General features: G+C 38.5%; 1 protein-coding gene across 2 annotated transcripts in view; it reads right to left on the bottom strand.

Annotated features, from left to right (window-relative positions):
* The window catches only part of PLPP4 (phospholipid phosphatase 4), a 64,207-nt gene that overhangs the window by 23,085 nt on the left and 26,246 nt on the right, over positions 1 to 14,876 (bottom strand). Inside the window, exons 4-5 of one of the 2 annotated variants that reach the window (XM_075107521.1) lie at positions 13,243 to 13,306; positions 11,641 to 11,765 (exon numbers count right to left, since the gene is read on the bottom strand). The exons of the other annotated variant lie outside the window; for it this stretch is intronic. Coding sequence (XP_074963622.1) covers positions 11,641 to 11,765; positions 13,243 to 13,306 — 189 coding nt within the window. The remainder of the gene's footprint in view (positions 1 to 11,640; positions 11,766 to 13,242; positions 13,307 to 14,876) is intronic. 2 annotated transcript variants of the gene reach the window in all.

Genomic DNA, 14,876 nt, shown 5'->3' with positions numbered 1-14,876 from the left:
AAAGGTAACCAATTACTTTTGTCCTTTTGTTGTTTGTACTTCCTCCCACCATATTCTTTCTCCAAACAAATAAGCAGAGATGACCTCATATCCAGTACTCTTATAATGTGCATGTCCTAATTTTAATATAAACAGAATCTACAGTGTGTAACATGCTCTACCGGCAATATTTTCTTCAAGCTGTATTGAAGTGTACGGTAGGTATTAAGATCCTAATTCCTTGGTCACTGCTCCCATTAACCCTGCTTGCTGATTAATTCTTCAATGTAGTAATGATGACTATTAATAGATTAGAATTCTCCAGGCTATTCAGTTCTCACATTGATTTTGATCAGAGCAAGATTATGCCCTCCACTGGAAATGGATGTTTACCTTGATTTGCAATGAGTTCATATCTGCAGAGGATTATCATAAATAATGAAACTGGAAAATTATCCTTCATGATGTTACAACAGGTTACAACCTTGACAATCTGGTCACTGCTAATGTTAGTTACATTAATGGCATATGACTACCTAGGTCTTATTTGTATAAAGTGCAAATTATTAAATATATACACTGAAAGGAATTGTTTCTTTTTAAAAAATTAACTCCTTATAAAAATGGAGTCAACCAATACATAAAAGTTGAGTGTTTACATATAATTCGCCATTTTGTCTATGGAAACTATGAGATAAGTGTATACTATAGCTTGAAAGGCAAAGAAAATGGTTTTCTTCTTCGCTTCCAAAAACATTTCAAGACCCCTTCATTCATCAAGGTAATTAAAACACATATGACATAACAAGTAGCTGGTTTTGTCCCTACAACCAAATACCCTGATTACATGCTTCATTTCAGATTTCTGATTAAATCCTCTGATGTCAGTAATTGTTACAACTCTCAGCCAATATAATACAAAGAAAAAAAAAAAGAGACAAAAGAAACACAAACCACACACACGAAATAAGAGCTCTTGTACAGCACTATGTTAACATTCACTCTGGAAGCTGTACAAATCAAATTGATATGTTACCACAAAGTAATTTCTTCAAACCTTAATTTTTTTCCTTGCAAAAAGGAAGCCCTGGAATCAATAAAGGTTTCTATTAAGGAAAAAAAAACCACAAACAAAAAAACCAGACACAATTTAGCCAAAAGTCAACGTTTCAAACTAATTTAAGTAACTAAATTGCAGCTATAAAAATAAAATCACATATTTTATTTTCTACTACTAGTACAGCACTTCTATACAGAAAATGTTATTTTTTATTGATTCCTATTCCCAAGAATCTAACCAACCCAGCATGAAACTGTAAGTTTAATTATCTCTGCGGCCACTGTGTTATTCAACTGATTTTAATGTTTATCAGGTTTGTCTTTCAGTCAGTTGATGCAAAGTCCACTAGCATCAATTTGGACCTTTCTATCTGAGATCAATGGAAGTAAAGCCAGACTCTTCACAGCAATACCCAGTAAAAGGAGAAGAGACAATGGGCACAAACTGAAGTACAGGAAATTGTATTTAAGCATAAGAAAAAACATTCCCACTGTGACAGAAAAAACCCACAGGTTTCTTCTCTATGAGAAAAGCTGTGGAATCTGCATATTCAGAGACATGCAAAACTCAGTGGGACACAGTGCTGAAGAGCCTACTCTCACTGACCCTGCAACCTAACAATTCTGTGAATCAAACTATGAGCTGAGACAAACCCGACTAGCAAGTGGTTATGAATTTATTTGTAGTGTACACATCAATTTCAAGGTGCATATATGGGTATTCATGACGATCATGGGCTCGATCTGCCACTAACTACCAATCCTAAGCAGTATAGGCTCCAAGGAGGTTAACAAGGAGGTTTAATTACCCTCTTCCCAAGCCATTCTTTTTTTCTTCAGCACAAAGGTATCAAAACCAGTTTCACGCAATATCCTTAAATCTATGACAGCAACCCCTCAGCTGAAAAACACAGCTTAAATAGTTCTGACCCATTTAGAATTAACACATTTAAAAATAGTCACTAAATAAAGCTGGGACCAAAGCTCTGGGAATTGCAGTTTGCTTGCAAATGTTTTGAGTAGAAGAAGAGCCTAAATGGAGTTATAGCACGATGAATTAATCACTTCCTCTAAGAAAGTAAACAGGGTCAAGAATCCGGCATTTCATTCACACAGGATTTTTTGGTGTTTCTAAATAAAATGTATTGTGTTACTGTTATTTACCCATACCTGTTGTACAAGGACTTCATTACTACAATCATGTCAGCATATTAGATATGAGACTGCTTAGGATTTTTTTTTTTTTTTACCTAAACAACTTATTTTACTGAACATTTGAAGGAAGTCTGTATTGCAGAGGTGCTACTTTTTTTCTAAGAAGCTCAGGAGATAATCCATTCATAAATCATTTACCTGGAAAGCAGATCAGAATACAATACTATGGGTTTCGCTGCTGTTGCAAAGCTGTATTTACATCAGAATGGTCTATTGCTTGTTGAGCTTAGACATGAAATAGGTCCCTGGGCACACCCTTTCTCTGTACACCATATGGCTTTGGACATTCCTTTGGCAGTTTAATAATAATAAAATATTTTGACTACCCAATAAAAAGTCAACAAATATGAAAGAGAAGGCAGGTTATGACAGTAAAGGCCCCACACTCTGAAACCACTATGCTGTGCTCCCCTCAGCCCTCCCTGCCATCACAGTTCACAGCATTCATAACCAGACACAGGAACACAAGACTGTTCTACAGCGATATTTCTGACTGCCAGATGAGTGGTGTCTAGTTCCTTTACTTTGTGTACTTACTGCTCTGGTAACTAACATATGAACATAAGCAAACATTTAAGGTCAGATCTAATCAGCAAGTTGACCTAGTTTTGGCAACAGGTCAAGACTCACTCATTAAACTATATTAACATAAACACATAATATTTTTGCAGCACCACTACTGCTTGCTGTTAGCAGCCTATCCTCATTTATACAGATAAACAGTTAAAATGCCATGGCTCAGGTCTTTCTCCCTCTGACTTAGAGTTCTGCGCCCAAAACTAAGTATCACCAACAACTTGGGAAGGTGATCTGGATTCATATTTTAAGCCAAAAATCTTCAGAGCTAAAAGCTTAGGGAAATTAATTTCAGACAGCAATTGGATTAGATTTCTATAAGTTTCTATAGATTTCTATAAATTTGTGCTTCTAAAACATGCTTTCCTTGAGATCTGTTTTTCCTGTCTTTTGCAGTATCCCTCAGTTTCCACCTCTTCATTTTCTAAAATGCCCACTAGTCATCCTTCATCATACACATGAAGTACGCTTAACTCCTTCTCCACCTGCAGAAATGTACCTGAAGTCCTGGTAAATTGTGCTTTAAATCAATTACCAGTCAGCACAAAAATAGTCTAACAATATCCAGTAAAGTAGATAGGTGTTCGTTCTTGGTCAAAGACCCCGTCTGTTCACTGCAGAACTGCAGCTTTCTCCATAAAGAACCTTCAAAGGGTCCTACATAAAATTATTTTTTGGCAGTAGTAATAAAACTATTTGTAACTGACAGGCTCTTTTGTTAAATAAATCAGAAGAAGTAAAACTCTACCAGACACTAAGGCCAGCCTTTCAAATGTTTCAGATCTAAGGAACGAAAATCTGTTCCAGTTCATTTGCTCCACTTCTAAAATTGCTAGATTAAAAATTGCTGAAATTAATTTTCTTTGCTTTGCATTATCAAATGCCTTATGGGATTTTCAGAAGACTAGAACATATATTGTTATAACTTCTATTTTACAAGGCATCTATTTGTCTTCAAACAGTTGTTCTTCACAGTGTATTCCACCAGTGATACTATCTTACAGGAATCCCACCTCTAAGATTACCCCTGCATAGGCAGCTTATGGCATGTACAATTACAACATGCACTGATAATCACTCTGTAGAACTCGCCAAGAAGCATATAAACAGGCTTTAAAAGAGAGTACCAGTGATACTCTCACAGCTCCTAAAGCATCATCTTGGTCCTTGCATTAGCTGGCAGTCAGGTCTCTTTGCACCAGTCCTCACAAACAGTGTAAGAACCAAGGGAGACTGTAACTTCTCACCTACTGCTGCTCATTCTAGCACACCATGCATCCCTCCCTCCTCTTCATATCTGGTCCTATCACGTAATTCTTTCAGACATGATCAGATATTTTCCAATGTTTTCAATACCTGGAGAGTCCCAGAGTGCAGTAGCCTCTGTACTGTACAAAGAAGTATCTCCTAAACTTCTTACTAGCACATTTGGTGAGAAAACCAAGTAAATGTGCTACCAGTTATATACATAAGTACAGAAAATGAAGTTAACAACAGAAAAAACCCAAAATGATGCAGCAAATTATTGGAGCACATAGTAAACTGTAATATTAACCTGTAGCTTAATAGAGGAGAATCACACTGCCATTATGAATTCAGAGCAATTTGAAATGAGGCACCATGATCAGAAAAGAAATGTTCAATTAGGTGGCTCAAGATTAGATCAGAGAGAGGTATTTATCCTTGAGTGAACTCACAAACCACATAATAACCAGCCTAATTTTAAGCTGCAGGAAAATCCTACTATGTAAGATGCTTAAAATGAATGTAAGAAAAGGATTTTTTAAAATTCATCAGGAATTAGCTGTATATAGCAATGAACTGATGTACCAGAAATGATACAAGGCTTTTTCATCGTAAGTGTCTATGAACTTGTGTGGACCTGAAAGACAGGGTCTGTTTCCAGACTGAATTCTGTATGATTTCAGCATACATGGCTTCCAGGCCAAACCTTCCAAAAATAGAGAGAGGACAGCAGACACTCCCAAACTCCGTATGTAAACTCAACGTTTTTTTGCCTATTAAGGGTTCAAGAGTTTAACTGAGGTCTACTGTTGAAAAAGGGGGGGCAGGGGGAAAACAAACCCAAACCTGCAATATTTGATAGAACTAGTTTATATTTGTGACATTACCAGCACTATGAAGTGAAAAGAGAATTTGCCCCATTAGTTCTCCTCCTACTTACAGCCACATGACTGGTGGTATAGCAACATCACAGCTACTTTACTGGTCATATTCTTTTCTTCACCTCTGCCTCTCTGTCACAACCACCACTTCCTCTAGCAGCATGATAGTAGTCTATCAGCTACAGATCTCCTGCAGTTCATTCCTTCTGCTTGTAAAAGTGCTGGATTTGAATATGCATCTTTTGCTGCTTCAGTTAATGGAGTAAGAAGACAGCAGGGTTTAAAACCAAAGTCAGCATCAGCTGATAAAGCACTAGTGTGGTTCAAACAAGCCAGCGTTCTTTGTGAATGGAAGTTCTAACCAACTGTGACAGGCAGCTGGCCGTGCATCTTCCATCCACCCTAGCACCCTTGTGATAAACACCTGCCAGGGGTCTGGAAGGCAGTTTACCGTCTAACCAGAGACAGGCAACAAATAAACTTGCCTTTTTATATCTCCCACTCCTGGAAAATAAAGGTTTAATCTCCTATATAATGCAGGAATGGGCATGTTAATGACTTCATGTATTTTAAAACATTTCCCTGTGCTTAGGAAAATAACTGAATTTTGACTGGAATCTGGACTTGTCAGCACCTCCTAAAGTTATAATGGATGACACTGATTTAGAGAGAGCAGCTACACCTGTTGTCACTGTGTGCACCTCTCCCAGAAGTCTTCAAGGGTTCCCAAGCCATTCTTCTCCCTTCGCAACAAATGTAAGCTGCAACTCATGAACTTTACTTCTGTGTTTTACAGAAACCTGAGCTCTCATATCAAACACATGCTCAGTTTTTGTCACCTTAATTGAACACGTACTTGACATATAGTCTATTCTCAAGTCAAACCAGTTTTCCTAGAGTATAAAAAAACCCCAATGATTAGATAGTTTTCTTCTCCTTGTTTTAGTCTTAAATTACCATTGCTATAATCAGGCAAAAATATATTTGTTTAGAGAATCTGATTTTCTTCCTCAGGATCCCATAGTAATCATAAAAATTCCAAATTTTGTCACCAAAGTAAACTCAGACCTCTCTCCACATAAATACCAGGCAATCAAATACTCACTGCTTGTATAAAAAATGGCAAATTGTGAAAACTTCCTTGAACTAGTAAATGCATAAAGCTACTTAAAGTAACAAACAATTAATACTGAAAAGAACCCTTCTGGTTTCTTTCCAGTTTTTAATCACTGGATAACTGGCCTACCTGGAATTGCTCCACTGGATCTAAACCTGGTATTATAAGCATTTATTTCCCCACACACATAACGTATTGGCAACTTGTTAAGTTTAATTACTACCTATCATGCACAAGCTTCTTATCAACCACAATGAGTAAGAGCTAGATATTATTGATTTTTTAATAAATAACACTACAGGACGCTAGGTTCATATTTTGTTCATGGAAAGATCTTGTCAGCCTGATGCAAATGTCAAAATGACATCCGTCATGAGATAAAAAGGAAGAAATCAATTACAAAAAGCTTTCTGTGCACCCCATTAGTACAATGTATGCCTGCAAGTTCAGTGATCTTTTTGACTACCAGCTACGTGTGTGGCTTATCCAATTAACTGTTCTGTGTTTATTCACCATATTTTTCCTCTCAATCAGTTTTCATTTGTTGCATTAAATTAAATACACTTTATTCATACACTGCATTCTTCACCAATTGGTATGTTGGGTACTCATTACACTTATTAATTCCAGACAACAAAAGGTTTTATATTGATTTTGGCATAATTTCTTTTGTTTCTTTAAATACACCAGATCATTCTGCCTGTATGCCCATCCAGTTTGTTGTTCATGTTTCATTTTCTATCTGTTGCTTGCTGCTGCAGTTTGCAGCAAGGTTCAAAGAAAGAAAACTGGTGAAGGGTCTTGTTGCAGTCCATCAATAGGATTATGTACTTTCTAGCACTGCAAGGAGTGACCTGAGGAAACAGCATATTCTCATTGTGCTGCACGGCAGGGGGTTAAACTGGGGAAACACTATGCCAAAAAAAAAAAAATACAGCAAAGGGCAATTCCCATCATACTTCAACAAACACAAGAAAAAGTTTCTTCAGAAGCTCACCACAGGGATGGCCGACTTCCTCCACTCCTTGCTATGGTTAGTGCTTACAAATGGTATAACTGTCTTTCAGACAGTCAGTAACTCCCACTACTCTCAAGGCCATATTTGAGATAGACTTGCTTATTATTTGGATAACAAGCTTGCCAAGTACAGCCAGAACAAACCCTGAAGAGTATGTGTGCTTAATCCACATATCTTGAGAGGTTAGGATGCCATGAGGTATCCCTAAAGGCTCTCTGCAAGATAACTCTGTAGAAGACACACAGGCAGGAGGAAGAAATGCTGCATTTGTGATCTTAAACACAATTTTTCCGTGAAGTATGGACATAGAGAAGCTGCATTCACAGGTAGTAGCTTTAAATAGCATAAAATAGTCAATGGATTATAAAGCCATGGAAATACTAAATATGGGAAAGAGACCTACATTTTGGAAGCTTTTTGGTCAGAGTAGCTACATACAAACCTGGGTCTTGGGAACACCTCTCTGCTACTGGATCCAGGCAGGAATCTTGACTTCCTATTCCCAAACAGTGGTTGCCTCAAACAAGATACACCAGCAGTTCAACTGGAAAAGAGGCAAAGTATGCTCCAAACAATCCAGAATGTCCAGAGACTTCTTTGATCCAGTAGAACATGAACTACTGGGTGAATTTCAATGGAGTCATTGAGTGTTGGGTTGTGCTTGTGTAGATTCTAAACTCAAGTTGCTGTTACAAAAAGTTATCAAGAGCAGGAGTTGCCTAACTTCAGCAGTCTTTCCAGAAAAGGACAGCAAGAGACAGAGCTAGGAGATAACAGCCTTGAATGAGATACGCCAACTCGAAGTATGTTTTCAGCAGCCTCTGCAAGCAGATTTCTGCTCCTCGGTCAGAGAAGGTAGTAACACCACCACTGTCTTCACGTGGGTCAACTTCCTTTTCTGGTTTGGTACAAAATGCCTCAATTGCTTCAGGCAACTATAGTTTGCATCTATCTGCAAGGCACACTCTAGCTTTACAAAACGGTTTGTGCTCCATACGTTTTTCTTACTTGTAGTACATGTCTCATCTCCCTGTGCCAAGAGGTACATGTTAATTCAAGCCAAGAAAATAATCTGTGCTCTAATAAGGAGAACGCACACTCCTTCAGGGCACAAGTTGACTCTCACAGTGGAAGACAGGTAGTTCATAGCATTTTTACTGAGTACACAAGGTCAGTTCAGGCCCACAGGAAGTGGCAGGTAGAGGAGGTATAGTTCATACACTACATAAAACAAAATACTGAAAATGTAGAATTATAGCAAAATTTCCAGACATGAGTTATACCCTCAACATCCTCATTGCTTCGTATGTCCAGGAAGGTAGTATAATGTTGTGTTTCCCATGATATTTTTAATTTTTGCTCCTCAGTCTAGAGAAGGGATGAAGTAGCAAAAAGAAACTAAATATATTACAACTATTCTTGATAAAACAAAACTGACAATCCTGGTTATCTAAATAATTTTGCTACACAGAAGGAACAGATTTCAGCTGTAAAATTATCAAATGAAAATGGTTTCCTTCTTCATTATGAGGCTAAATATGTATGGACTTTAAGGCTTCAAAACACACGGTCTTGTCAGACACTTAAATATTATAACATCAGGCTTCAAAAACATAAGTATTTCAAGCAGATGCAGAATTGCCTCACTCTAGTGTACACTTACCAACATATAAAAATTACTCCATATATATCTTTTCATTCTTATCACATTGTAGTAAAAGGCTTTGTAGTGGGGAAATACAGTCAGCTTATCCACATGATAATATTGTATGTTCAGTGAAGAGAAAGCTATTATTGTAATTTTGGTCTAAATATACCAGGCCACCACTCTGCTCCGACTGAATTTTGTGTGAGCTGCAGTAACGTAACTCAGTGCTTATAAAACCAATACCAGTCAAAAGTAAAACCCCAGTACACATTCTATGGCTGCCCCACTGGCCCAGGGACAAAGCACTTCACTGCGTGACAAGCAGTCTTGGTAAGAGAACTAGGATGTGTGCCAGAACTAAGCAGAGCATGCTACACATACAGCGTTTCTAGTTTGTGCAAAAACAAAAGCACATTGGGTGTCTTCTGCAACTCACACTCTGAAGCCCCAGAGTACACTGTTGATCACTTTCCTTTACTAAAATGTAACTAAAACACTTGCTGAGGGCTAATCTGTAAATTCTAGTATGTAAGTGTATAGATGCACTTGTTTTAAGCCTTTGTTATTTATTGATGAAATAATTAACCAAGACAACTGCAATTAAGCGTGACAGCCAGATCTGAAGACAGACTACAAATAACAATAAATACCTTTTGTTCTAAATGGCATGCAGTATATTCTGCTATTGTCTCTTTAATGTAGTCAAAGCTTATAAACAAAATTTGAGACACCTAAGGTGGCTTACTTTTTATAAATGTAAAGCTTATAACAAATCCACAAACATCCACTACTCCATTATCTGTTTCTGGGACTCAAACAAGAAAAAGGGAGCAAGATCAGCTCAGAATTTCATGCATCTCATTACCCAACTTGTTTGCAATATATAATTCTGCACAAGTAGACACTTTGAAGTTATTAATTTAAAAGAATATCAGAAAAACAAATTCCAGAGATATGACTTACTGGCACTCAATTGGCAGTTCTCAGAAACAGAACTGCAGAAGGCAACAAACAATACTGGGGAAAAAAAAGCTCAGAATAATCAAGTTATTCTACAGATGAAAAGAAGTTTTATTAGACACTTGACATAAAACACTCTAGAAGGCAGCTCCTCAAGACAGAGAAAGGAACCTTTGTAAACATCTGAGTTAATATAACTAATTAAATCAGACATATGAGTTTTCATAAAGCCACCTAAATGTTTGGCAGGATACAGCATGAGCTAGGAGTAGCTGATCAAACCATCAGACCTAGATTGAGGACCACCTCAAAGCCAAATGGAATGACAAGTGACTCTGCTGTCCTAGGAGCAGAGAAGACACCACAGAAACTCCAAGCTGTGCCCAACTTACCTCGGTTTCCTGCCCACCTGCTCCTCTAAGTAAGATCCTATTAATACACCTGCTCCCCCATTACATGGTACCTCTGTGCTGTCATGCTGACAGAATTCTACCTATTCCCCTCTGCTTGCTTGAGCTGGGAACAGAGCTCCCATTTACTCCTGCCTGTGCCCAGGCAAAGCAGTCCAGTGGCAGTAGACATCTGAACATGGAAGTATAAGATCCCCTTCAAGGGATTCATTGTCAAGAATCAAGGGCCACACAGACAAGGATCCCTTCTTTAGCCACCACCAGCAGTGGATACTGTCAAGAGGAGGAGAACAGGGAATGAAAGAATAATCCTTCTACTGGCATATTACAAGAGCTTCTAGTGGTATAGGGACTTCTTGAACTACACTTTGTACCCAGTTCATTAGGATGAACAGCACCAAAATGATGCAACGTCATCTCTGTGCATTCCTTCCTACCCCTTCCACCTCCAAGCATACAACCTCCCATGAAGAAACCTTAATGACAAAAGCAGTTGAACTGCCTTTGTGACTTGAACTTTGGTTAAATAGATCCAGTACTTGAAAGAGATTAACAAGATGTTGTCAAAACTACGCAGGTCAAACATGCCTTGCCACATTTCATACTTCAATGGAATATAACAAAATAAATATTTACTATATAGACAAAGACTGTATACAGAGGCCTGCATTAGGGAACAGATACCCCCTCAGAACTACATGTCCTTCTTTAATCTTGAATTGTGCTTCAGTCTACTGACAGTCCTGCTGTGGTTCTCAGTGAAATCAGGTGGTTCTCAAGATAAGGAAGGGTCACAGACTCACAACTTTATTTCCAGAAGGAAGTTTCTGGCAGTGGTGACCTAAGACAGGTGCAGGACCCTCCAGCAAAAACCAGGTGTCATGGTTTTAGCTGGGATAGAGTGAATTTTCTTCACTGCAGCTGGTCTAGTGCTGTGCTTTGGACTTAGTATGAAAACAATGTTGCTACACCGATGGTTTGGTTGTTGCTGTACTAGTCGAGGACTTTTCCAGCTTCCCGTGCTCTGCTGGGTGCACAAGAAGCCAGGAGGGGAGGGGGCACAGCCAGGACAGCTGATCCAAACTGGCCAAAGGGATATTCCATATCATGTAACATCATGCCCAGTATGTTAACTGGGAGGAGCTGGCTGGGGGAGGGAGGCATCAATCATGGCTCAGGGACCAGCAGCGTCAGTCGGCAGGTGGTGAGCAGTTGTATTGTTTGTGTTTCTGGTTTTTTCCCTTTTTCCCTTTTCCTTTTTATTATATTACCATTATTATTATAATAATTAGTATCATTATTATTTAGTCTAATTATTAAACTGTTCTTAACTCACAAGTTTTTCTTTTTTGGCTTGTGCTCTTCCAATTCTCTCCCCCATCCCACAGGGCTGGGAGGAGGGAGCGAGCGGCTGCATGGTGTTTAGTTGCTGACTGGGGCTGAACCACGACACGAGGTTCATGATCTAACAAAATAAGAACACAGGTAAGACAGCTTTTTACAGAACAGGCACTGCATTTAAATGAACTTACAGGAAGAGTGGATACTCGGAAAGCTTTTTCTGCCTTCAGACACCAGATCTGGATCACCTGTGCAGTGCATTTCAGAGTTCATTACTCCATCTGGAAAGCAGCGGTAAAAGAAATCGGGACGCGGTCTACAAAAAACACCATGGATATTAAAAATACAAATGCTGTAGTAACAAATAAACATCAAAATTGTTATTACATTTACTGCTTACTACAGAGTTCGTTCCCACCTGCCTTAACACAGCAACAGAAATGCTTCATTTTCCTTGAATAATCAATTCAATGTCACTTTTTTGACAAGCAGGCCCTCTCAGGGAAGCTTCCAGTACAGCATAGAAGCGGGAGCTGTCTCTGAAAACGAACACGCAGGGCTACTCTTGCCTACAGCAGCCAATCTAGCACAGTGCTTTCCGTGACAGAGCGAAGTTGCATAACAACCCCACAGAGTTGCACAAGTCTTGCCAACATATCTAGCTGAGAACAGGACTACAACTTAGGCTACAAGATTGGCACCAAAAAGCCATCATGTTCTAATGCCAGCCTTGATGCTGACCCTCTAACTGCATTGAACAAGCCTCCCAGTTTCTTCTGACCCTGCTCTGAGCTCAGTGATGGCACACAGGTTTGACTGGTGTCATACTGACCTAATACTGAGCTAATAAACCATGTAGAGAAGCCAGGCAAATGACCACAGATTCAGACACAAGCTGACAGACCAACCAGTTGGCTTGGAGTGCAGGCAAAATGAGCTCATGTCTGCCTGGAATAGATGGTGCAGACATTCTTAGTTATATTTCAAAAGCACTCTTAAAATAAAAGTGCCAAGTACCATTACTGTCAGGGCATCAATACTGTTGCAGAGAGGGTTCATCCGAAACCAAGCACAAATATTGCTTCCTCAGTGCTGCAAAACAGGTAAAGTTGAACAACAAACACAGCATTGGACTCTATTAAATAGTGTATGAATTGAAGTTAAATATATATTTTTTCAGCTGAAATTATTAAAAATGTTGATAGAGCCAAAAAATACCTTAAAAAATTGTTTTCCAGAGAGTTTTGTTTGCTAGTATTTTTCTGACCCCTTCGTTCACATTTATGCTTCCCTAAAAAATGGCCTACCTAGGAGAGCACTTACTGCTGAGTTCCAAGGTTTGTTCTGCCATGGATCTTGATGTTACCTGGAAATACCATTCAGTAATATGCTTCACACAAAATGCAGGCACTGGGTTATATAGAGACTCAGTTGATTACTATTCAATCAGACTAGTGGCACTGGCATCTGAAGTCCCACATTCTGTGACTCTTCCCGTCTGTGTTTCCAATTTAACGAACCGATTTCAACCCGCACCTTTCCTTTCAAGCGCTTCGTTTGTCTGGATCTGCCAACCGGTCAAGCAAATAAAAAACCACAAGGACATAGATTCCTACCACAGTTGGATGTCACACAGTGAAGTTATACAACACCTGCACCAGGGAAAGGACACCTTCAGAGGGGACTGTTCTAATTCAACATGCTTTGGAGCAGCACTTATATCTCTGTTTGTCAACTCTGTCTTTATTTCTCTTAATAGTTAAAGCCATCATTTATAACATGACAAGACTTACCTTCCTACTATTAATTTAATAGTATTTGTGCAGACGCCATTCAGAGCTAGAGCCAAGGAAACAGCTACAAAACAGAATGAACAAACAGAACAACAATAAAAAATACCAGGCTATAAATTGCAGCATTAAAGCATTTGGCTTACAGACTAAAACTGTACCTGGACTGAAAACTGAGTGATCTTTGCAGCCCACTGTTTTTTCTTATTAGCCAGACTAAGGGCAGACCCCAGAGCATGATAATAATCACAACTGACATTGTTCAGCTTTTACTCTTGAGAAATCTTATTTCCTTATGCAAAGACAGTTTTCATATCATGCCATTTGCACAGGCATAAATCATCAGATGGAAGCAATTATTGGAGAATCCAGTACTGTGATAATCAGTTTTGTAATTTACTAGATGAAAATCTTACCTTCTTTTGGTTAAGGAGAATGCCTGTATAAACCTATACATAAGATATATATATACACACATATGTGTCTGTGCATTTATGTAGGTGTATATATATGGATATGTATGACCCAATTAAACAGTCCACTTTCAGCCTAAAGAATTGCCTTTTGGCTAAAATTAGAATTGGATGACTTTTTATTTTCTTTCAAAAGGATGTGGGTGTTTTCACTAAAAATCCTGACTTTTCCCCTTATATTTACTCCCAGGATTAACCAATTTTCCTAATAAAATGGGAGTAATAAACAGGAACTGTCATACTAGGTATGACAGGATTATCATCTTTATTTCTATTTGTATGCTGAGTCCCCAGACTTTCCAAAGAACCTCGTCTAAAGCCTGTGGAGATATCTGCCTTGATTTCAGTGGCACTTGGATCCAGCACATACACTCCTTTTAGATTAAAATTGATTTAATGTAGCAGTCCACACCACAGATACCTGTTACAACACAAGAGCCACTGAATTTTGTTTCCCACCAGCAGAAAAACTACCAGGCAAATCCAAATCTCTGATTTCCAGCAGAACAGTTACAGTAATATAACTTATGATTATGACAGCTACACAAGCTGTTTTCTCACTGGACTGCTGCCCCAGATGCTGTACTTCAGCAGCGCTCATCCTGTCTCCCTAAAATCTTTGCCTGAGGATATTACAGATGATAAAAATGTGTGTGTGTTACAGGATCTATTTTTCTTTAAGTAAAAAAAAAAAATCCTCCATCAAAGCAAAAACAAGGGTTTTCTCAGACTACAGTGATAGCTGGCAGCAAAAATAAAGGAATAAGTCAATCCTAGAGACACTGATATCGTTCCAAAAAGTCTTCCACTTTCAAAACCTATGCTCACAGTGATCACTCAGTCCCATGCTCTCTTCTTCCTCTCATTTGTTTTCTCTTAGTTATTTATAGTGATTGCACAGGGAACTGAAATCTTCCACAAAATCAAATGCATATGACCAGTAGTGTCACAGTGCTACATTCTCCTTTTTAAAAAAATGAGAGACGTAGAGATACTGCTTTCTAAGACATGCAGTAAAGTTTACCCTTTTCATTGAGCTTTGTCTTGATTGCTCATTGCATACCTGACTGAACCATGCTTTCACTGACGCATAATCCTTACAATGGCAATCCAAGTATCAAATGACAGTGTGAATGTAAGCTGATAAAAAAATTGCATTTGCTC

Source organism: Phalacrocorax aristotelis, chromosome 12 (genome assembly GCF_949628215.1).
Source record: "Phalacrocorax aristotelis chromosome 12, bGulAri2.1, whole genome shotgun sequence".
NCBI classification, from domain to species: domain Eukaryota; kingdom Metazoa; phylum Chordata; class Aves; order Suliformes; family Phalacrocoracidae; genus Phalacrocorax; species Phalacrocorax aristotelis.
Note: the sequence above shows the minus strand (reverse complement) of the source record. Positions and strands in the feature narration are given on the sequence as shown.